Here is a 25,406-nt window from a genome sequence, read left to right as displayed (position 1 = left end):
GCCTGCCAGTGTCTCGGGCTATTGAGGTTCGGCTCACCACGCGTTCCAGTGCTGGTGTGTTGAGTCTGCCGCTGGTGTCCCGAACTGTGGGCTCCCACGCTCTCCACACAGGTCCACTCCCCTTCCAGCGCCGATGTGTGGACTCGGAGCCCTGAACGTCCCAAGCCTGCCCGCTGTTGTCTGTGTGGCACGCACTCCCCTTCGAGCACTGGCGCGCAGATCCTGGGGCTTCCGCGGCTCCTGCCCCTCACATTGTATTATTCTGCTGGGCATAGAACCACCTCCCTACCACATAACACTTGTAGACACTCCAAGCCTCTCTCTCTACCCTCCCTCTCTCAAACACACACACACACCCCACAATCCGTTAAGAGGAACACCTCCGCAGCTGACCTAGATGCTAGCAGTCATCATTCACCTCAAATCCTGCTTGTAATGAGCATCGGTTTGTATTTCCCATCTCCCAGACACAAGGCAATACTGCCAGCACAAGTTCTCACCCATTGTCTTTCCACAAGTATCTCTCCAGCTTCAGTTGCACTTAAAGGATTCTCTCAAATAGTTACACTCCTATAACAGGAAAAGGAAGCATATTAGATTGTTTGAAGTGTTCCCACACACCAAAGTGAGAGACATTATTGGCATGATTGGGAAACTAGCAAAACAAAATATCCAAATAACTATGAGTGTAACCCATCCTACCCCTCTGCATGTATGATAAAGGAGATAAAAGCAAATTAAAATCACAGTGACACAGACTGACAAGACCAGTATCTTGAAACATGTGAAACAAGGGGAACTCAGCTACATGTCAGGTGTCATGGGTACAGCTGGTCTTGATTCCTAAACATTCATGTAAATGTTTAAGCATTGTATGAGAGAATTGATGATTGATACCAAGTTTGATTTATTTTCTCTCTCTGCTTCACGTTTCACCCCTTGTTCATCACTCCACACTTGCACCTGCCATGACCAGTGTTTCCAGTAATCAGCATTTCTTCCCTTCTCATTTTCATTAACATGTAATCTGCAGCAATATTAATTTGTACTAGCAAATCCATTGGATAAACACATTCTTGTGGCATTCTCTTTGAAACCGATAACAAACACTTGCATTCCATAGCAAAAGTCTACCAATTAATAGCTCCAGCCCCATACAACCATTGAGGTTGCAGTTTATTTCCTTACATATTATACACCCATTAACATAGATTTGTAGTTTACAGTTTCAGATTTTGCCTTCAAATTCTAATATACAAAATTATAACTTTCTTGTAACTGTACCTGCTCCTGTATCTTTCTTCTACTGGAGATTTTCAAATATTTTTGACTTTCCTTCTGATCAATATTTGTGCCAGATCTTTACATTTGTTAGTAAGAAATTATACATTTCCACCAATAGTAGGCTATTCTTGGATAGAAACTAGCTGTAGCAGGTCTTTATGGCCCAGAACAGTTAATAAGACCTACAATGAAAGAGGAGTCTCTCTGAGCAGATTGAAAGCAGGGAGTTCTGGAGCTGGCTGTTACTGGAACACCAGAGCTGACTGTTAAGTTTATAGGAGTCCTGAGAATCAGGGCTTGAATAGAGACATTATTAAAAACTAAGTTCTAGGTCATCAGAGAAGGAGGTCCCTTTCTCTGAAGGGAGGAGAGAACTTCCACTCTGACTACAACCTTGCCTAAATATGATCAGAGTCGGTGAACTCAAAAGGCTTCCATAGCCTTGGCAGCTCATGACAAGAGCCTAGGGTGATTACTGATGCCATAAACAACAGTGTCAATTTGTTAAGTCAACAACAGGAGTCACTGTGCACTTGCTCCTCATGTAGGATCTCTGTCCTTAAATTGCTGTACATTGTGATTTAATGCTATAACTAGTACCCAAACAGTATTTTTCACTCTGTGTTTCTATGTGGGTGCGAACTGTTGAAATCTTTACTTAATATATGCTAAACTGATCTTCTGTATATAAAGAGAATTGAAAATGAATCTTGATGTGAATGGAAGGGGAGAGGGAGCGGGAAAGGGGAGGGTTGTGGGTAGGAGGGAAGTTATGGGGGGAAAGCCATTGTAATCCATAAGCTGTACTTTGGAAATTTATATTCATTAAATAAAAGTTAAAAAATAAAAAAATAAAAACTAAGTTCTGTCAACTAGCAGTCACATCTATTGTATTGAAAACACATGTGACACATGCTTCATATGCCTCAATCCCTAATCATTTTACTACATTTTACAATTATATGTGCTCCTGAGGTTGATATTATTGTACCTAAATGGTGGAAATAGTCACTTCTTAATGTCTACATCCATTTTATTTTATAGATTTATTTTTTTTATTTATTTATTTGAGAGGCAGAATAACAGAGAGAATGAGAGTGAGACTGAAAGATAGAGATGGAGATAGATATAGATCTTCCATCCTCTGGTTCACCCCTCAGAGGGCGCAATGTCCAGGGCTGTAACAGGCCAAAGCCAGGAGCTGGAAGCATCATCTTGGGTTTCCTACATGTGTAGCAGGGGCTCAAGTACTTGGGCCATCCTCCCTGCTAACTCAGGCATATCAGCTCAGAGGTGCACTGAAATTTGAGTAGCCAGAACTCAAACTGGCTCTCACAGAGGCAGTGCTGGGCATTGCAAGCAGTGTCTTAACCTACTGTGCCACAAAGCTGGCTCCCCAACTCTGTGATCATTGACATCACTTTGGTATTTTAAGAGTGCAAATGTGAGAACTTACAGCATTTCCCCCTGCATCCGTTATCCTAGTATGGTGTTTTAAAGCCTTTTCCTTCACACTGCTGCTGGAAATTCATTCACTCTGCCTGCGATCTAATTTGTTGGATATGCACTGATTGAACTGATATCATTCCATAACATGAGAGAGTCAAGACATGACCCAAAGTGCTCTGTATGGGTAGCTCTTAAATCTGTGAAGTGGAGTAGTATACTGCAACATGAAGTAAGCAAAAAATATTTAAAAACATGTCTTCAAACCCCAAAATATTCCATTTACAGATTACTTAAAAAGTGACATAAATCTCTCTCTCTCTCTCTCTCTCTCTCTCTGTGAGTGTGTGTGTGTGTGTGTGTGTGCTGCTAGTGGCAAGTCTGAAAAGCCCTGCAGGGAGATATTTGGTCTCCTACAAACAAAAAGAAACAGAGAAAAGGGCCTCTCTCTCTTCCCAACCTGCATCACTTTGTTTCTTTTGTGCTTTCTCATTTCATGTCACATCCTTTCACCAAAATACACATCTTCATTCACCCAAATATTTGCAAGACAATTTTGTACCAGGGTCTTAGTTCTTTGCCAGGTCCCTAGTTCCTTTCCCTCAGATCATGTGGACTTGTTTGTGTATTGCTGGAAGAGGGGCAGTTTTGGGATCTTATATTAAGGTACCTAATCAGGGGAAAGAAGGAAAGTGTGAGTTGGACTTCAGCCTTGCTCCATGTCCTGAGTGATTTGTGTTTATGCAATTCTGTCATCAGATACAAGATATAAGAACTCTGACTGCTTAAGTTGCAATTTGATATAATCACCATCAATCATCTTGGATAAAGAGAGAGAGAGGGAAGGTAGAAGAGGGGCTACATTGTAGGAATGAGTGCATGCCCACGTGTTTCCAATTGAGCTTTTTGGCTGTCTGGTGGAAGTTTCTATTGCTTTGCATGTTTAGAACTCCAACAGAAGACTGAGAAGAATAGGTCTGGAAGGTCTGAATGATTATTACAAATCCATAGGATTAAGAGGAAATAAAGGACCCACAAACCTTGGGGGAAAAAATCTCCTGATTTTTGTCTGCTGCCTTGAGGTTTGAACATTTTATAATTTATTCTGCAAAATTATTAATAGCTGATTAGTGGATGGCAAAGACAAAGGAATTTTTCCTGATCTTGGACAAAAAGCTTTCCTGAAACCATGAATGAAAGTGACTTTCACTCTTTGAGTGTGCTTCCCTATAGTTAGAATGGCAAGAATGAGCCATAGTTCACAGGGGGTGTTGTGAGGCTATGTGTGCTTAGCATAGAGTGGGCATAGACTATATCAAAGACAGCAACACTTCCTCTTACTGCATGAGTGATTCAAAGTAGGAGCTGGGTGGATCTCACTCTCCCTCTTTGATTCTTGTTGTCCTGAATCGTCCCAGTGACCCTATCGGACAATTCACTTTGGACCTGAATTAAACCAGCATGCCATTAGCCAGAGATGGTTTATACTGTTAGCTTTCATTCACATACAGCGCCGAAAGAAGAAACCTCTGCCAACACTGACTGTAAGGTCCTGGGTTTCGGCATCAATGTAAGGTGGCCACAAAACACACCAAACACCAGAGTAAGGGAAAGGTTTTATTGGAGAAAACCCAGCAGGCTGGAGGGAAGGGGAAAAGAAGGAGAAAGAGAAAGTAAGAGAGAGAGAGAGAAGAGGAAAGGAGAAAGGGAGAGAGAGCAAGAGAGAGGAGATGAGAGAGAAGAGAAGACGAGAAGAGAGGAGGAGAGAGAAGAGAAGACGAGCGAGAGAGGGGAGCAAGAGAGGAGAGAAGATGAGAGGAGCCGAGAGAGCCACATGTTCAGGAACAGGTCCTTTTAAAACTTTGTCAGAGGGCGGGCAGGGAAGCAGAAGCAGTGAATCCCATTAGGATGGGGGTGGAGCTTGACATCGGTGGTTGGGCCATTTGGCCACCTGGCTTCTAGCAATGGCAGCAGGGGCTAGAGCCTAAGATAGTGCTAGGGTGTAGATTGCGCCATAGATAACACTGTGCCATTTTCCTAACACTGACAAATTGAGTAAATTTACATAAAAATCTAGAATTCCTTATTCTCTTGTCAAATCCGCATTGTTAAAAATGTTCCCACATTACTCCATGACAGCAAATGGCTTGAGCAGAGCAGTAGCTGCCGTTTTAAGGACAACATGTACTAGGAGTTGTCCATATCAAGTAGGACCTGCTTAAACATGATCTGCTTAATCCTGTGATCATTGCCATTCCCCCAGCCCTCTGGACAACTAGAAACAAGCTACACCAGTAGGACAAGTCTGTCGATTGCTCAGTGAATAAATGCCCCAACTTTTTACTCTATCACCTTCTTATCTTGCCTTGTTAAGAAATTCCACTTATTGGGGAAGGTGATACTCATTGTGAATCATGGGTTGAACAAGTGTGTAACAGTCAGAATCATCTCTTTTCTGGTGCAGTAACAAAGACCCATACTTTCCATGCCTTACAACAAGAGTTTATTATCTGCACACATACAAAAAATAGGCATAAAGGCAGAATAATGTTTATGCATGAATGAATACAGATGTGATTAAACAGGGTATGTCCCCACTTACAAGAAAAATAAACAGGCTTACATACAAATTCATTGTGAACTCCAATAACATATTTATCTTTTTAGGGTAAACGTTTCTATTGTTAATAAGAAACAAAAATGAATTCAAGTATCTAAAGGAGTAAGAGTGTTCAATCTCAACCAGGGAATTGCATCACATAATAAAAAGGGTCTGCAAACTTATAAAACATCCTACTGCTCTAAAAATTCAGCAGTTAACTCTAACCATTCTGTAACTCAGAAACAGGATATCAAATAAGCAGTGCCTTAGACATGTGCTGTCCTCTGGGCTCTTATCTCAAGAGAGAGATGCAACCTATATATCCAATAGGCAGTGAGATGGAGGTAGTAGGCCTGGGGTGCAGAGCAGAACCAGGAGTCTGGTGTGTTTTATCTCCAGCAGGAGCTGAAGACAGAAAGGACAGATTCAGAACCAGGTCACATCCATAACCCTGCCAGATTTCCCCTGTGTGTTTTCCAGGCCCCTCACAGATTTTTCACTGCAATGATTGCACAAGCCTTGGAACTCTTTACCTCTATTTCCATCATCTCAGTCGTCTACCTAAACCCTCCAAAGATAGATACCATGTCTTTTTGCTAAGCCTTGGGTGTTGGAATATGCCTCTCCCTAACTTGAAAACAATCCCTGGCTCCTCAGCACGTGCACTTGCTGGTCGGGCATCCCACTCCTTGATTGGTAACCTGTGTGGACTGTTCCCTTCCTTTCCAGCAGTTTCTTCAGACCTGTTGCTTCACTCACACACTGGGCCCCATCCACCAGGCTCATGTGAGGGGACACAGCCCTGCTCCTTAGCCTCACCAGGTGTTTCTCCCACTCAGAGCTCCTACAACCCATCTTCTTTGGAAAAATCATTGAGGTTTTGTTGCACAACACAGTGTGGGAAGGCAGCCAAGCTCCACATCGAGACTGGACAAAAGATGCAGAAGCCAGGTAAAAGGACTTCTAGATCAAGCTCTTTGCACTTTCCTGTGTCCTGCCCTGGCGACAGCAGACCACAGTTGTCTGAGGACAGAGCACTGCACTGAGATCAAGAACCTGGTTCTCCCACTTGTTATGCACATGTAATAGAGCAAGTACCTGCCTCTCTCAGAGGCTCAGTTTCCTTGTTGCTTGACTTCAGGACACAGAACGCATCACAGAACACAAAGCTTGACATTCTCAAAGTCCACTGGGCAACGCTCAGGTACCATATCAGGGATCACACTGAGGAGCCATATACCCAGAACCAAGGAAAGTCAACCCACTGAACCTGATTTCCCAGTTAGAAACTGCTGATTCCTGCTCACCTCAACCCACCTATTGCTCTCTCCCAACTATCCCCACCTTTGGGGTGCCCTTTCAAGGGCCTGCTACCTGGAGGGCCACAGGGCTGGGCCAGAGTGGTGGAGTCAGTTGGCACTGGGCGAGAGTATTTCAGAGCCAACAGTGCCTCAGCAGCCTCCAGCTTCCGCTGACACTCGGAGGCAGCAACCACATCTTGCTCAGAGCCTTTCTGGACCTGGAAAGAAAGGCCATCAGAGAACAGTGCTGGAAAGCCACACCTCCTCCCAATGAGACAAGTGTCCCTTCACACCCATATTCCCTTCAACCACCCCCCAACCTGCTCCTGCCCACGTCACGTAAGCTCAGCCCACACCAGGTTTCTGGACCCCACACCTTCCCCAGAACCTGTGGCTGCAGTAGACGAGGGTCAAGGGTGGCACAAGGCTGAAGGATCAGTCTTGAGCATCTGCAAACAAGGAGAGGAGAGGCCAGGGGATTAAACCCTCTGGCAGACACATAGCATCAGTACACAGAAAGTGGGGCAGAGTTTCTTGTCTGCAATCCAAAGGCCCATGGGACCATATTGTTGTGGCTTGAGCAAGTCTCTCTTCCTGTTCCATCTGTTTATGGTTCCACACCTCTTTTGCATATGTATCCTGAGACTCTAACTGCTGCCAGCCTTTCTCCCTATGGCCCTCAGGGAAGATGATGGGAAAGCACAGGTGGCCATGTTTTAATTTGCAAAGCCCTTGGAGAGATGTTATTGTCATCCCTATTCAAGGACTGGTTCTCATCTCCATGTTGCCTGATACCCATGGACCTTGAAGGAGAAGCTTGCCTCACCCAAATAAATATTGATAAAATGCCCCAGGGTTTCCCAATGCCTTCAATGGCTCACCCCATCATGATATGTCTTTACAGCATGGGCCTTCTAGTCTGTCCATGTGATTCATGTGGAACAATTTCTCTGATTGCTGAAAGTCAACTATACAACAGGCCTTTGCTAGTCCTCTTTTCAATGCCCTATGTATAAAATTATTGTCCCCAGAACACAGGTTGGGAAACAGAGGCTGGGACACATAAAGTTTCTGGCTCAAGGTCACACAAATACGTAAAGATAAAGCTGGGGAAGGCCTGTTTTTGCAAGTTAGTCTCAGATTCCACCTTCTCTTTGACCTTCACCTCTTATTTTTCTTCCTTCTTTTGATTTTCCTCCTCTGCTTCCTCCTAACCTGTGGCACCAAGCACAACGTTGGGATAATGACAGCATAAAACACAACCAGCTCTGGAGCTGGTGCTATGGTGCAACATGTTAACACCCTCGCCTGAAGCGCCGGCATCCCATATGGGTGCCGGTTCGAGACTTGGCTGCTCCACTTCCTGTCCAGCTCTCTGCTATGGCCTGGGAAAGCAGTACAAGATGGCTCAAGTCCTTGGGCCCCTGTACCCACGTGAGAGACTAGGAAGAAGCTCATGGCTCCTGGCTTCAAATCGGCACAGCTCTGGCCATTGTAGCCAATTGGGGAGTGAACCAGCAGATGGAAGACCTCTCTCTCTCTGCCTCTCCTCTCTCTGTGTAACTCAGATTTTCAAATAAATAAATGAATCTTTAAAAAAAAAACACACAACCAGCTAGTGACTGGTACTCTACTCACGTGGCAGGCAACATAGGGGCCCCTTGGGGCTGTCCAGAAATAGCAAATACCAGTTGAGGCTCCGTGATCACTGGAGTGCAAGGCAGAAATGTAGGTTCTGGGGTCTGGCTGAACAGAAACACACTTGGGGGTGTCCCCTGTAGGGTTATAAAGCATAAGCTGCAGTCAGGTGTGGGGTTGGCCATGACAGGAGGAGTGTGCATGTTTGGGGATAAATACAAGACCCATGACCTCAGAGCTCTGAAGACCTTCAAGATCTTGCCTTTTGCAACAGGGGAAATTGGGCCCTTGAAAGAAGCAGTTTTGCCCATGGTCACAAGGATAGGATGCGGTAGGGTTGGAGGTGGAACCCATGTCTTTGGAACACAGTGAAAAGGGTGCAGGCAGTGGATGAATGGGAGCCTCCCCAACTGGGAACAGACTCTGCTTACCAGATTGGGGATGTAGCAAGGGTAGGCCTGTGGCTGGGGCATGATGTTCACCTTCCCAGCTGTGAAAGACAAGAGACCACTTTGGTGAGCCTCCCCTTACACCCCTCACCCCATCGACCCCACTTCTCTCTATCACAGCTCCAAATTGAGTTCTCATCTCCAAGTGGACCTCCTCCCCCCCGCCACCAGATCCCCACATCTTTCCTTCCTACAAACACTTCGTTGGAAACACTGTTGACTGTTTATTCTTGGGCAAGCTAAGAGCCAACCAGTAAATTGCCCAAGGACTCTCCACAGTTCAGTAACTGGACTAGTGACAGAACTATTCATGTTTCTTCCACCCTAACTCAGACCCATTTCTTCACCAGACACTCACTATTGACTCCTGCTCCTGTGGCCATATTCTTGACATAGAGGGGAGCCCTAGGAGCAATAGCCGTATTCTTCATCAGCCCTAGAGCCTGGTGTTTCTTTATCTGTGTCCCCTGCTCTCTCTTCCGGGTAGTCATAGTAGGCAAGACCTTGCAGGGTTCCCTAAAGTAAGAGATTGAAGATCTAAGATTAGTCGCATTTAGAAGAAACTTGACCCCTCCCCTTATCAGACACCATACTCACGAGATGATGACACAATTGTGACACTGGCAGGCCTGGAAGTGGCAGTTATGCTCCTGGCCCATGATTTGGGTAGTGATGCCATGGTTGTAACAGCGGTCACAGAGACCTACAGCTCTTCTGGGGCCACGTTCAAGCCCACATGGGGTTCCAGTCTCACGCACTGTGGTGCTTTTGAAGTTGGAGGGGCAGCTGGGCACAGCAGATATTTCTTGGGGTTCCATGTTTCTAGGGTCAGGAGCAGAGGTCAGAATGGCCACATGATGTCTACCCCCACTGTTCTTCCTCTGCCTTTCTAAAACCCTGTCCAAGATGGCTGGATTCTACATCCTCCTGCTCACCACTCCTATCTGAGCTCCCCCTCCCTTTTTCTCCCATGGCTTTGTGCAACTTTCTCCCTAATCCCCTTGCTCCTGAAGCCTGCTTCCCAGAGATCTCCACTCATTCATACACTCCTCTCCTGAACCTCTTGGCATGGGTCCAATATACATATGTGATCTGTTCTTTGTCCTCCTTACTCTTCTTAACCCACCATAAATGAATTTCCCTTTTGGGCACACATATGCACTCCTAGCCTCCTTCAACAATCACTACTCTCCATCACCACCTCTTCTGATGGATCTCCCTGTATTCTGCTGCCAAATTCAATGACCCTTCCTGACATCCACCTCGACAATGGTCTTCCTAAGCTCCTGCATTCATATACTCCCCACAAATGGGTTTATGCCCCTTGAGCTGGATTCTGTTATAGTCTCAAGTATGTCCTGTATTCACCTTCCCCCCACCAATCATTTTGATTTTTTCTTGAACTCCAGATTAATCTTAATTATTCACTTGCTCCCCCTTTAAACTACTTACCCTCTAACACCCCAGAATTTCTTACTGTACTCAAGGATCCCTGGTCCTATTTCCATTATTACTATCATCTTTCATCCCCTCAGTCACTCCATGTATTTCCCCACTCAACAGGTATTACTTGCGTTGACAAAGGAGCCAGACGCTGTCATTGCCACTAGGCATCTATCTCCTCAGCACGCCAGTTTTCCTCTTGGACCCACACATCCTCTCTGCTCTCACACAAGCCCATGTGCTGTCTCCACAGCCTTCCTACTCTCTTCTATACTCCTATCTGCGCATGAGAAATGGAGCTTTCACTGCTGGCTCCCACCACCCGCCCCACCCCATGTCCTCAAGGAGCACAATCTTTCCCTTCTCCCAACCTCAGAACCATAGCCATGGACACAGAGCTATCAACAAGGTACTGGGGAAAAGGGTCCTCCCAGAAGGGGTTACTCATGACGATATGAGTGGGGTTGGCTCTCAGGACCGTGAGAGGGACCCCGCCTAGATGAATACAGGGAAAGTATTAGGGGTTCAGAGCAACAGGAACGGAGGGAGAAATAGGCATGGGGAAGGTGGGTCAAATTCCTGACGCCCTCCTGCGGTTACCCAGAATCAAACAGCTTAGAGTTAGTCAGGTGGGACAAAAGTCCTGAGGTAATTCGTTCCTGGTTGACGCGCCCTCTGGCTCCCTCTAGCTCCCCTTCCCGCGCTTCCCACACGGACCAATAAGCTTTGAGTATAGTCTCACCCCACCCAGTGGCTGGCGACCAATGAGCTTCCAGATCCGGCGCTGCACACGAACTGCCGGGCCACGCCCTTTGGCACCACGTGACCTCTACTGGTCCCACCAGCAGCTCTTGAGGCACCTTTCTTGCCCAGGTTACGCTCCCGTCTTCGGCTGTGAACCATCTTGAGTGAATGCATGTGGAAATCATGTTAAATTCCTTCACTAATTTTCATTTAAACAGCACGTGTTCTTGCGTCCGCCCATATTCCTTGGTGGAGCTTCTCACTTAGGGAAGATTCTGTCCCTGACAGGAAATTTGTCGATGTCATCGACGTCTGGATACATAGTTGTGACTCTCGCATTTTGAGCTCCCTGCTCTGTTGTACACATGGATGTGCCTGTTCCTCAGGCACAATATGCCAAAATCTCACTCTCTTAATGTCTAGTATATACAGTTTCTATGACTTCCTGATCATCGCCTATCTCATCATCACAATTCTTTGCCTTTTGCCCTGCCTCCCGCCCATACACACACCCGCTAGGGTCTGCATGTCAAGTTCCCTGAAATACCAATTGCCATGAATTCTGGGTGTGTTTTCTCGGAATCTATGTACCAGATTGCTGGCAACTGGCTCTTGGTAAGATAGCCAGCCTTCAGGACCACAGACTGGAAATATCTCTCTTTTTTTGTGGGTCTTCACAGTCTTAATCTTTCCATTTGGATTAACTGACATCTTTTTAAATTTTTATTACTGTGCTCGTTTCAGCAGCACATACACTAAAATTTTTATTAGTATAAAGAGAATATATTTTAATGTATTTTATAGGTACAATTTTAAGATAACTATACTTCCTCCCTTTTTCCTTCCTTCCTTCCTTTCTCCCCTCCTTCCTTCCTTTCCTTTTTCTTCAATTTTTGCAAAAACATGATTTAAATCCATTCCATAACCACAGGTTTAATGTACCACTAACCATAACATTCAAGAAGCAGAAAATAGAAAGAACACAGTTCCACAGGAATATAAAAAGGGCCAAAAACAACAATCAAATCACAAGATGTCCATTTCATCCCTGTACATTTTTGTATTCCACCTTAGCAATCTCCTATCAGAAAACATGTATTTGTCTTTTTTGGACTGGCTTTTTGGACTTATTTCATTAAGCATAATGAATAACAGTTAGATTCATTTTGTTACCAAAGACAGCATTTCATTCTTTTTTATGGCTCAATAGGATTCTATACTGTAGTGTATACCACGTTTTCTTTATGCAATCATCAGCCAATGGGCCTCTGGGTGGATTCCATATCTTAACTATCGTGAATTGAGCTGCAACATGGGGATACCTCTTTCATATGCTGATTTTATTTCATTTGGGTAAATTGCCAGGAGTCTGATGGCTGGGTCATATGGTAGATCTATTTTCAGATTTCTGAGGAATCTCTATACTGTCTTCCATAATGGTTGTACTAGTTTACATTCCCACCAACAGTGTATTAGGGTATCTTTTTCCCCACATCCTGGCAAGCATATATTATTTTTTTTATTTGGGGGATGATAATCATTCTAACTTGAGTGAGGTGAAACCTTATTGCATTTCTCTGATAGCTAGTGATCTCTGAGCATTTTTTCATGCGTCTGTTGGCCATTTATATTTCAGCCTTTGAAAAATGCCTATTCATGTCCATTGCCCATTTTTTACAGGGCAGTTATAATCAAAACAACCTGGTACTGGCACAATAACAGACATGTAGACAAATGGAATAGAATAGAAACCTCAGAAATTAATCCACACAGCTATAACCAACTAATCTCTAACAAAAAAGCTAAAATCCATCACTAGAGGAAGAACAGTCTTTTCAACAAATTGTAGGACCAGTGCCGTGGCTCACTTGGTTAATCCTCTGCCTGCAGCACTGGCATCCCATATGGGCACTGGTTCTAGTCCCAGTTGCTCCTCTTCGAGTCCAGCTCTCTGCTGTGGCCCAGAAAGGCAGTGGAGGATGGCCCAAGTGCCTGGGCCCCTGCACTCACATGGGAGACTGGGAGGAAGCACCTGGCTCCTGGCTTTGGATCGGCATAGCTCTACCCATTGTGGCCATTTGGGGGGTGAACCAATGGAAGGAAGACCTTCCTCTCTCTCTCTCTCTCTCTCTCTCTCTCTCTGTCTTACTCTGTTAAATAAATTTAAAAAAAATTGTGCTGAGAAAATTGGATCTACATGTGCAGAAGTATAAAACAAAAGCCTTATCTTACATATACAAAAATTAACTCACAATGAATCAAGGACATAAATCTACAACCTAATCCCATCAAATTACTAGAGGAAAACAGCAGGGAAACTCTGCAAGGCATTAGCAGAGGCAAAGACCACTGAAACACAGGCAATAATGGCAAAAGTAGACAAATGAGACTACATCAAGTTAAGAAGCTTCTGCATTGCAAAGGAAATACTCAACAAGAGGAGAGGCAACAGACAAAATGGAAGAAAATGTTTGCAAACTATGCAACTGATAAAGGATTCATATATAGGATATATAAAGAATCAAGAATTTGAAGAGTTAAAATTGTATATGTGCAGGTGTAAAAAGTTAAGCTTAAGCTTACAGGTTTAAACCTTCCTGGTACAGCTGTGAAAATAAGACAAAGTAAAGTAGCACCTTGACAGTAGGGACTCCATTTTGGAGCACTTGAGACTCCATTCTGGAACCCCCCCCCCACCGTGAGACTCTGGTCTGAAACTATGATCTCAAATATTCAGACAATAGCAGTGTACTACATCACCCTTGGCAGAGCACAAAAACCCCTAGCATGATTGCTCAAGCTTAAAAGTAGAAAGGTTGCACCTGGGTTACCTGGGCTAATAATGAAGATGTGATTTGTCTGTGTCTTACATTAATGTCAAGTCCTAATTGCTAATTGTAAGATTGTAACTGGTATTGTCAAGATTATGATGAATATTAATTTCACTTAGGTTTTAGGTTATGTTGACCCCAGTAACCATATATTCTCTTTTGATTTTATGTACTCTCTTTTGATCTTAGCAACTGTGTATAGCAACCGTGCATAGCAACCGTGTATTCCCCCCTTCCCGGTTTTGCGGTTTTTGCCTTTATAAACCCTAACCTTTGGTTATTCGGGGCTGCTCTGCTCATGTATGATCAGACAGCCCCAGCATGCTGGATAATCAATAAAGCTTCCCCTTGCTGTTTGCATAAGAGACGTGTCTCTTGGTGACGTTTTTCAGGCGGTCGACTCTAACAAATTCACATAATGCATAACATTTATTGCATTTTCCCATGATACTTAGAATGTCACTGCTCTTTTATTTAATATTTGCTTTACAATGTCAATTTTGTGGATCTGATTATTTGCAATGCATTTGGATTTTTCAAGTGCATGATGATCTGCATGCAACTCAGCCACCATAAAATCCTCTATTATATCTTTATTTTTTGCATTTTCTTTCATTTTTGTTGGTATATGTCAGTCTACATTTGCACCAGAAAGTGTTTATAGATTTCATTACTCAATTTTAGTCAAGTTAATTTACAAATATTATTGTTCATTCTCAACTAATTAAATCTATATAAAATGAGTCAGTAGTTTACAATAGTCCCTTCAATTAAACAAAGGTGTGAAGATATACTAGTAATGTACCATTAAAAGAAAAATAGCCAGAGCTTATATTATTGTTAATCCTAGTATGAAAACCTCAATGGCCACATTGATTTTGAATATCAGGCACAGTTTTCAGAATTAATGAAACATCAGTCAGATATGACAGGAAATCAACAAAAATTAAAATATAAATAAAACTGTTAAAATATGAACATCCATCCACTAAATAACCACCCAATACATTTTATTCTAAATATATAGTGTGCCTTGAGACATTGGTTCATGATAATATTTTACATATATATAAAACAAATTTTTTTTTTTTTTTTTTTTTTTTTTTTTTTTTTTTTTTTTTTTTTTTGACAGGCAGAGTGGACAGTGAGAGAGAGACAGAGAGAGAAAGGTCTTCCTTTGCCGTTGGTTCACCCTCCAATGGCCGCCGCTGCAGCCGGCGCACCCCGCTGATCCGATGGCAGGAGCCAGGATCCAGGTGCTTTTCCTGGTTTCCCATGGGGTGCAGGGCCCAAGCACCTGGGCCATCCTCCACTGCACTCCTTGGCCATAGCAGAGAGCTGGCCTGGAAGAGGGGCAACCGGGACAGAATCCGGCGCCCCGACCGGGACTAGAACCCGGTGTGCCGGCGCCGCAAGGTGGAGGATTAGCCTATTGAGCCACGGCGCCGGCCCTAAAACAAATTTAATTAATTAATGATATGACAAAAATATTTGGAGACCACTACTCAAGGTAAGGAGCTAAATAGAAATTAAAAACAGGGGAAAATATGGAGACAACTCAAATATTCATCAGCAGGCAAATGTTTAAGGAAATCGTGTTTTTTTTATGTAATGGGATACTATGCAATAAAAAAAGGAATCATATATACAACAAAAAATAAGGATGAATCTCCAATACAAAAATTCCTAAGGGATTTCATTTGTTTGAAGTTCAATTTGAAATTTTATAATGATGGAAATTAAAATAATGGTTACTTAGGGCTGGAGAATGACTGGAAGGGAGCATGAGAGAACTTTCTAGGATAATTAAAATATCCTATGCCTTGTTTTAGGAGCTGATTTAACAGATTTCCATAGTTACCAAAATCCATTCAGTAGTACATGTGAAATCTGTACATTTCACTGAGTGTAAAAATTATTTTGAAGATGTTAAAAGCAGATTCACATAAATCAGTTCAGGTGTAGTTGTTCATATTTTTAAATTATTTTTAATTTTATAAACATAAAGAGAATAGATTTCATGTATTTCATATATACAATTCTAAGAAGATGGCCATACTTCCTTCCCTCTTTCCCTCCCTCCCTCAACCCCCCTTCCTTCCTTTCTTTGTTTTTCTTTAATTTCTGCAATAACACAATTTCAATTTACTTTATAATCACAGGTATACTGCACCACTAACCTTAATGTTCAACAAGTAAAAAGTGCATGATGATCTTCAACTCAGAAACCAAGGTATCCCTTTATTATATCTTTAAAAACTTGTCTATATGCATTCTGGATTTTCCCCTGTAACTCTCAGTGTTAAAAACATAATCCAACTGAGGGTCTTCTTACTGTGCTACCTGTTGCACTCAGTGCAAAGTCTAATAGAGACTGCAACGGGGGGTTTCTCAGGGTTGTTCCTGATTCCAAATAAAATGTTGCCGACATGAGCAGATTAAAATTGTTTCCCTGTGTTATTTTTCCCTTCCTTCTTCATTCCCTTCCCTTCCCTTCCCTTCCCTTCCCTTCCCTTTCCTTTTTCCTTTTCACAGGATTGCAATCATCCCTTAAACTCCTGGCTTCAAAAGTTTGTTTCACAAATCATGAATAGATATCGAATCTTATTTTTGCTTTTGTGAAAATAGCCAAGACTCTATATATTCAATCTATGAATATAGGGACTGTCACATACTGACTTTCCCAAACCTTCATCAAATGTTATCTTATAATCAAAAGAGTACAACCATTTCAAGGATGTGTCATAGTTTTCAAAATTTAACCATACACATAAGATCAGTATTTACACAAGCAACAGAACATATTAGTAATCCACATACCTCCATCATGCTGGTCTTTATTCCTAGACTTCCTAAAGTCGAACCAGATTTGTTCTCCTGGAATAAATGTATATTATATATAATGCATTCCATTGTTCCTACACTGGGAATTTTAGTTTGCTCAAATTTGTAGCTTTGATATCTTTGGTTCATAAGTGAGATTTATTTGAGATTTTCACTGTCTCAGTTCTAAAGTCAATGGCGTAGTCTCATTGTCTGTGTTGGGAATAATAACTCTTTTATATCTGAAATTTAAACATAGATTATCAATCTTAAAATTTTATTACAAATGGCCAGTGTAGTATCTGTGATGTGTGTTTTCTTTATTTTAAAAATTGTACTGTGAAAAATGACATAAAAATAAACACAGATAGTTTCTTCAAAAAGAATTGTACTCCATAGTTGCCACATGGAAATCAAACTCCACCTGAAGGTACTCTGAAACTGCTAGAAAATCTCACCCACAATAAACCCAACCCAAATTCCATACTATGTGTATATTCAATTAGGGGACCATATACTATCCTATAAAAGGGACTGTTACATATTGGAGTAACATTTTTGCCTCTTGGCTTCTTGTCCTTGCTATTGGTCCTTCTCTCTGGCCCCCTCCGAAACTCTCTTCTCATAAACAATTCTCTAGGCCACTGGTGACAGGTATTTATCCAGGTGGGGTTGCTCTTACTTACTTGTGAATGTATATTCACTCTCTAAATAAATCCTGCTCTCACTTCTCAAAAAAACTGCACTGAGCATTATTTCAAGTGAATGTTCTGTGTGTTAACAATCTTATGAACGACTGCAGTTCATTACATGAAAGCAGTAGTTCTGAGACATTAGCTTGCATCACAATCAGCTACAGCACTTGTTACAACCCAGATTACGGAGTGCTGTATCTAGTCTCAGATAGCAATCTGGGGTGGGACTAGAGTTTGCCTTTTTTAAAAAAGATTTTATTTATTTGAGTGGTAGAGTTACAGACAGAGAAAGGAAGAGACAGTGAGAAAAGTCTTCCATCCATTGGTTCACTCCCAATATGGCCACAACAGCCAGAGCTGCTCGGTTCTGAAGCCAGGAGCCAGGAACTTCTTCGGGTCTCCCATGCAGGTGCAGGGCCCCAAGCACTTGGGTCATCTTCCATTGCTTTCCCAGGCCATAAGCAGAGAACTGGATTGGAAGAGGAGTAGCCAGGACATGAATTGGGTGTCCACATGGGATCCCAGCACCTCAGGTGAAGGCTTACCCTACTATGCTACAGCGCCAGTGCCCTGGAAGTTGCTTCTCTAACAAGTTTCCCTGGTGATGCCATTGCTGCTTGGGGGACCACACTTTAAGCATTTCTGCACAAGGGATGATCATGTGAAGAACCTCCAGTTGTTCTCTCAACTGCATCCCCTAACAGCTCAGGGCCACACATTTCATACATATCCTTTTCCATCTCCTCTGACACATTATTTTCAAATAAATATCAGCAGCCACTTATTTTATTTCAGTGCCTAATATCTGAGGACAAGGTTTTCCTCAACTTTTGACATATAGATCACACAAAGTCTAAGTGACAATGCAGTGAAAATTCTTTTCCCCAGATCCATATGATCCCATTGCTTCATCTCTCAAATACTTTTTTGTAATAACTGCTTAATCATTGCACCATTCCAAACATTTCACCCCTACACTTCAGCATGCTATTCTCTAAATACTAGCATGCACATTCTATACAACCACATCATTGTTATCACCTTGGAGAACTTTAACAGTGATATGGTAATACTACTACATGCCTATATAGTTCACAATTAAATTTCTCCAATTGTCCCAATAACAAAGTTTTGATAATTTGGGGAAAGCAACAACCCAATCCATTCTCATCCTTTACATTGAGTTTCATTTTTCTCTTGTCCTCTCTAATGTCCATCCCTCAAATCACTACAAAACCTGCCTGTGTTCATCTTTAATCAATGCATAACATTTGCCCTTATTTAAGGCAATCAGTATCATAAGTCAATACAGGAATACAATGTGTGCTGATCAAATCACAGTAGTTAGCACTCCCATGTGTTAAATATTACCAGTTCTATGTGTTGAGAACCTTCAGTCACTTCTCCTGTAGTCATTTTTTTGACAGGCAGAGTTAGGCAGTGAGAGAGAGAGAGAGAGAAAGGTCTTCCTTTCTGTTGGTTCACTCCCCAAATGGCTGCTACAGCTGGCGCGCTGCACCGATCTGAAGCCAGAAGCCAGGTGCTTCTTCCTGGTCTCCCATGCGGGTGCAGGGCCCAAGCACTTGGGCCATCCTCCACTGCCTTCCCGGGCCACAGCAGAGAGCTGGACTGGAAGAGGAGCAACTAGGACAGAACTGGCGCCCCAACTGGGACTAGAACCTGGGGTGCCGGCGCCACAGGTGGAGGATTAGCCAAGTGAGCCACAGCACCAGCCACTCCTGTAGTCATTTTGAAATGTACATTTAGGGGCCCACGCTGTAACATAGCGGGTTAAGCCACCTCCTGCAGTGCCGGAATCCCATATGGACGTCAGTTCAAGTCCCGACTGCTCCACTTCCAATCTAACTCTCTGCTATGGCCTGAGAAAGCAGTGGAAGATAGTCCAAATCCTTGAACCCCTGCACCAGTGTGGGAGACCTGGAAGAAGCTCCTGGCTCTTGGCTTCAGATTGGTTCAACTCAGGCCACTGCAGCCATTTGGGGAGTGAACCAGTCGATAGAAGATTTCTCTGTCTCTCTCTGCCCCTGCTTCTCTGTAAGTCTGCCTTTCAAATAAATAAACCTTTTTAAAAAAAAAGTTTAGTTAATTGTAGACTCTGGATGCCCTCTGTGCCATAGAACACCAAAACTACTGCCACATCTCAGAGTAGGTTTTGGTTCCCATTATCCACCCTCTAACTCTCTCCATTTCCACCTTTTCTTCCCAGCCACAAGTGGTCCCTACTATATACTCTCTACTTCTATGTGATCAACATTTTTACCTTCCATATATAAAAGATAAAATACAGTAGTTGTCTACATGTGTTTGATTTCTATGTTGCCTTGATACACTGGATTCCATTCTTTTCTCTGCCTCCATAATATTCCATTGTATATACATACTATACACTTTGTTCCTCCATCCATGGGCATCTTAGTTAATTTTGTTTATCTCTGCTACTGTGAATAGTGCTTCAACAAACACAGGCATGCAGGTGTCTCTCTGACACAATAACTTTATTTCCTTTAAATATTTACTGAGTAATGGAATTGTGGAATTCTAAGATAGTTCTGCTTTTGAACAAACTTCCATACTGTTTTCCATAACCATGCTACATATTTACATCCACAATGACTGTGGGTAAGAGTTTCCATTTCTCTGCATCCTCACCATCCTTTGGTACTTTTTATTTTTGTCTTTTTTACAATGATAACTCTAAATGCGGTGAGAAAATATCTCATTGTGGTTTTGATTTGTCTTCTCTGTTGATTCATGTTGAGCATTTTTCTACTTCTTTGTCATTTGTATGTCTTGTTTTGGGAAATGCTCATTCAGATCATTGAACATTTATTGCGTTTTTAAAGATTGATTTATTTAGGGGACACACACACACAGAGAGAGAGAGAGAGAGAGAATCTTTTGAGAGCTGGTTCACTTAACCTAATACATACAATAGCAAGAATAGCAAGAGTTGGGATAAGGTGAAATCAGGTTTCAGGACCTCAATCTGAGTCTACTATGTGGGTGGAAGGGACTCAAGTGCTTGAGCCATCGTCTACTGCTTCCTGAGTGTATTAGCTGGAAGCTGCATTGGAAGCGGAGTAGCTGGGATTTAAAACAGGAACTCCTGGGGCCGGCGCCGTGGCTCACTTGGGTAATACTCTGCCTGCAGCGCCGGCATCCCATATGGGCGCCTGGTTCTAGTTCCAGTTGCTCCTCTTCCAGTCCAGCTCTCTGCTGTGGCCCGGGAGTGCCGTGGAGGATGGCCCAAGTCCTTGGTCCCTGCACCCGCTTGGGAGACCAGGAAGAAGTGCTTGGCTCCTGGCTTCGGATCAGCGCAGTGCCGGCCGTAGTAGCCATTTGGGGAGTGAACCAATGGAAGGAAGACTTTTCTGTCTCTCTCTCTCACTGTCTATAACTCTACCTGTCAAATAAGTAAAAAAAAAGAAAGAAAGAAAGAAAGAAAGAAAGAAAGAAAGAAAGAAAGAAAGAAAGAAAAAGAAAGAAAAACAGGAACTCCCATATGAAATGTGAGCATCTCAAGCAGTGGCTTAACACACAGGTTCACATCACCCATTCCTGACCATTTCTTAATCAGATTAGTTATTATTTTGCTGTTGAGTTGTTTGAGTTCCTTGTTGATTCTGAATAATAACCCCTTGACAGCTGAACAGTTTGCAGCCAAATTTCTCCCTTTCTGTAAGTTGTATCTTGATTGTGTTTTTCCCTTGCTGTGCAGAAAGCATTTGACTTTCATATAATCCCATTTGTCTCGTTTCACGCTTGTTTGCTGTGCATTTGAGGTCTTATTAAAAACTGTCAATTGCAATGTCTTGAAGTGATTCCTCCAGGTATTCTTCCAGGAGTTTAATAGTGTCACAACTTAAAAAAAAATAGTGTCACAACTTACATTTAGGTCCTGGACCCATTTTCTTTACTTAGTTAATGAATTTTTGTTTACTTTATACCTTGCAACTCCCTGCCAAGATGTGTTATTACATTTCTTCCTCCATTCAGCACCAGAAGCAACCTGGCCTTGTCTCATGCTTTGGAGGAAGGAAACATTCACCAACCCTGGCCCCAGCAAGAACAGAGCCACTGTACCCTTAGTGTTTGTAACCTTGCACTATGACTGGGCTTACAACTTCATCCCACCAGGTGGGTCTGTCCAGTACACAGGGCTCTGAGCAGCTCTTAACACTTCTGAGTACACAAACCTGTGCCCCACACTGCTCTGATGAAGAATGTACCAAGACTCCGGATGCAGGAGAGTGAGAAAGATGGACAGATGGAGAAGGGAGATAAGGAGAGAGAGGGAGAGAGAGAGAAGGGTATGCTAGGGAGAAGGTGAAGATGCAAGTAAAATTCCCTGTCAGTGGTCCTGTGAGCCTCAGAGCTGTGCTTCTCCAGGCTGGGGCAGTGCCATGTATCCCGACAACCAAGCCCAGAGCTGCAACACAGTTCTATTCCCTTTTTATTCTGAATTCAATCGCATAGATATGAGTATATCAATGTATTTAGCTAGAGTACCTCTTAGGTATACTATGTTTATATATATAAAAATATACAAACATATATATGTGTGTATATATATATTAAAAGTATCATGTTGTATACCTTTTTCTAAAAGATTTATTTTTACTTATTTGAATGGAAGAGTTACAGAGAGAGAGAGAGGTCTTCCGTCCACTGGTCCTCTACCCAAATGGATACAACAACTGAGGCTGAGCCATGCCTAAGCCAAGAGCCTAAAGTTTCCTCCAGGTTATTCACATGGGTGCAGGGATCTATGCACTTGGGCCATCCTCTGCTGCTTTCTCAGGTCCATGAGCAGGAAGCTGGATCAGAAGTGGAACAGTCAGGACACAAACCAGTGCCCATGCAGGATACTAGCATCACAGGTGGCAGCTTTACCCACTATACCACAACTCCAAGCTCCATGTTGTATACCTCAAAAATACATGATGTTATTTAAAAAATAAAATGAGATTCTGGATACAAATAAACAAACATACAGAGAGAGCAGAGGGAAGAAGGAGGAGGAGGGGAGAGAGAGATTGGAAACAGTTAAGGTCAAGTCCATGATTTTCTGGGCACTTCTGCATCTTTGTTGAGTATGTCTTATGCACTTTTGTAGGTACTAATCCTACATGAGTTTGATGAACAAGAAAATCAGACAAGATCTCTTTCCTTGTGCAGTTTACACTCTAGGGAGAGTAGATCTGACATTTTCTCATTTAAAATGGAAATTTTCTGTTGGAATCATACTCAAGTTCCTTCAATGGCTTCCATCCTGAGACTGAAACACAGCCCTGGAGTGTGCCCAGGTATATGAAAACTGCCTGGGGAATGCAGGTGTATGGATGCCTGGGAGGCAAGACACTAAGGGCAGAATATCTATGATTTCAACAGAAAACTTCCAGGAGATTCTTTGGCCAAAAAAAGACAACTAATAACTACATATAGACAAATGATAATCATTTCAAAATGTTATCATGAGGTTATAAAAATTGAATACTAATATAAGATTTTCCCATAAAGAAATATTCAATTCTGGATAACTTCACTTGTGAACTATATCAAACATTTAGAGAAAAAAAAATCAGCAACAAGCCTCCAAGTTTTTTTCAAAAAGTACAAGACTGAACATTTTTCGGTTCCTTTTGTGAGACCAGCATTATTTTTATTCAATAAATAGTTAAAGACATCAGAAGAAAAATACTGTGGTGCAACATTACTAATGAACATAGATACAAAACTTCATAATCAAAGTTTAGACATTTTTATACAACAAGATATGATAAATATAATCCATTAGCAAGCACAGCTTACCATAGAAAGATGCAGTCACTCTACCATTAAAAAACCAAGCTACATATTCCACTATATAAATGGAATGAAAAAGAACAGTTACCATGATGGATGACAGAAAAAGTCATCTGATAACATAAAATAGCCATTCATGATTTCAAAAAATTAGTAACTTGGAAACATCCTCAAATTAATAAAATCTAAAAACAGGGGATCTCACTGAAATTCACAACACCTAAGATATGGAATCAACCCAGATGTTTATCAACTGATGACTGGATAAAGAAATTATGGTATATACACATTATGAAATACTACACAGCAGTAAAAATAAATGAAATATTGTCATTTGCAACAAAATGAATGCAACTAGAAACCACTATACTTAGTGAAATAAACCAGTCACAAAACGAAAAATACCATATGGTCTCTCTGAAATGTGGTAACAGAGTACTCAAAATGTAATCTACAGGAGTAATTGAGAATTTAAATGCAATATTGAATTACATGTGTGCTGACAATTACAAAACTTTGCTGAGAGAAACTAAAAAGTAAAGAAATGCAGATATACGGTGGAGACTGATGTGTGATGGGCCAAGAAGTCTATTCTCCTATAGACTACAGGAGAATCATAGTCATGATTAAAAGGAAAAGCTTTTATCAAATTTAAGTAGAAATCAAAAGACACAGGACAGCCAAAGCCACTTGGAGAAAAACAAAGATGGCGAATGGACATCACCAAGCCCCTTGACTGGTAACTATGACAGCGTGGCGTGACGATAAGAACAGATATATGAACCAAAGACCAAAACAGAGAGCTCAGAAACATTCCTACACAAATAGCGTAAGCTGGTTTGGGGGGAAGACTCTGAGATCATTTAATTAATGGATAATTAGCTATTGGTGCTGGGAAAAAGAGCTTCTCTATGAGGGAAAGAAAGCCATCAAACCTCAGTATCTCACGTTACATGCCAATGCTCACTCAAAAATAAATAAAAGATCTAAGGATAAACTGCAGAGGTTTAAAGCCTTCAAAACACATAGGAGGAAATATTTTTGTCTTGAGCTTAAGCAAGGCAGGACATAAGAAGCATGAAGCCAACGTAAACATAAGCATTGCATTGTCATCAACATTTTTAAAAGCATACACCTTTCCTTCTCACAAAAGCCGGGATGAGCATCCCTGGGAGGCACTTCCCTTACCCTGTCCCAGGAACTCACGACTGGCCGTCCTGCTCCTAACAGCTAGAACAGAAAACCTGGCCTCCTCACTCTCAGAAGCAGAAACTCAAAGCATCTTCTTGGGCTTTCCGCAGCAATGCTCTCCCTGTTCTCCGTTTCTCGGTGGCTTCTTTCGGCACTCACCTCAGGCCTAACTCCTCTGGCAAGTCTTCACCAGCTCCACTCCCAAGCCTGGGAGGGAGGTGCCCTCAGTCCTCCCGTAGGCCTCTAAGCTTCCTTCTCCACTCTCTGTTGTACTCGTGTTTTCTGCTGCCCTCAAAATGGCTGAAGTAGCGATGGATCCCCATGAGGGCAGAGTGCGGGATGGGCTCACAGAGGAGATGAGCCCTGTGTCCTCAGGATTGTGCAGGCAACGCTTTCCCAACAGTACTCTCAGCTGAAACCCAAAGAAAAGACTCCGAGGCCACCGGCCTCTCTTCCCCTTCAGGGCACTGTGCTGTTTACAGGGAGTTTTCTTGAAGTCAGTGCTGCAGACCCCACAATCGGGTTGGTACACAGGGTCACGTATTGGCAGCATTGCTTGAAACCTGAGCTTCCGAGATGGAATTCGAAAGAGTCTTGCTGGGAAACAAGGACCCTCAACATCTGCTGTTCTGCTCTCAGTTAAACCTAGGCCTGGCCCTTCCCACCCCTGGCCCCGACATTCTGCACACCTCCACATCCCAAGCTTCCAGCCCAGCATCCACCACATGTGGCCCCTCACACAGACCTCACACCACCCTCTGAGATGCAAAGGTGTGCTGTCAGTCTGGGCTCTGGACGCCACTTCCTCGCTCACCCTCCTCACTTTCATGAATCATTAGGACCCCAAGTCCTCCCCACACCTTTGAGGGACATAAACCTGTGACCCAAATTGGGGGAGGTGCCCACACGGACATTCCTGTCTGTGGCATCTCCACCAAATGGCAACTCACCGTCGGTCTGAACACTTCAGCCTTGTCTGTGCAGCAAGAAGCAACCTGGCTGGAGCCTGCTGCGAGGACCAAGAGGGTGAACAGAAAGACGGTTTGGATGATGGGAGTAAGAGACTCAGGAGCAGAGGGGAGGTCACATGCCAGAAAAGTATCCACTGGGTGAGCACAATGCACTGGGCTGCA

The 25,406-nt window shown here is 42.8% G+C and overlaps 1 protein-coding gene across 1 annotated transcript; it reads right to left on the bottom strand.

Annotated features, from left to right (window-relative positions):
* Window positions 1-1,902: 1,902 nt before the first annotated feature.
* On the bottom strand, window positions 1,903-25,406 carry LOC103351876 (doublesex- and mab-3-related transcription factor C1). Its single transcript, XM_051827753.2, has 9 exons — window positions 25,224-25,406; window positions 10,906-11,066; window positions 9,318-9,542; window positions 9,079-9,236; window positions 8,703-8,761; window positions 8,272-8,408; window positions 7,010-7,082; window positions 6,707-6,851; window positions 1,903-5,737 (listed from the first exon to the last, which is right to left on the bottom strand). Exons 2-9 carry the CDS (start codon window positions 11,064-11,066, stop codon window positions 5,625-5,627), a joined length of 1,071 nt encoding a protein of 356 aa, XP_051683713.1. The 5' UTR covers window positions 25,224-25,406; the 3' UTR covers window positions 1,903-5,624.

The sequence above is a fragment of the Oryctolagus cuniculus genome, chromosome X (assembly GCF_964237555.1).
Source record: "Oryctolagus cuniculus chromosome X, mOryCun1.1, whole genome shotgun sequence".
Classification (NCBI taxonomy): Eukaryota; Metazoa; Chordata; class Mammalia; order Lagomorpha; family Leporidae; genus Oryctolagus; species Oryctolagus cuniculus.
Note: the sequence above shows the minus strand (reverse complement) of the source record. Positions and strands in the feature narration are given on the sequence as shown.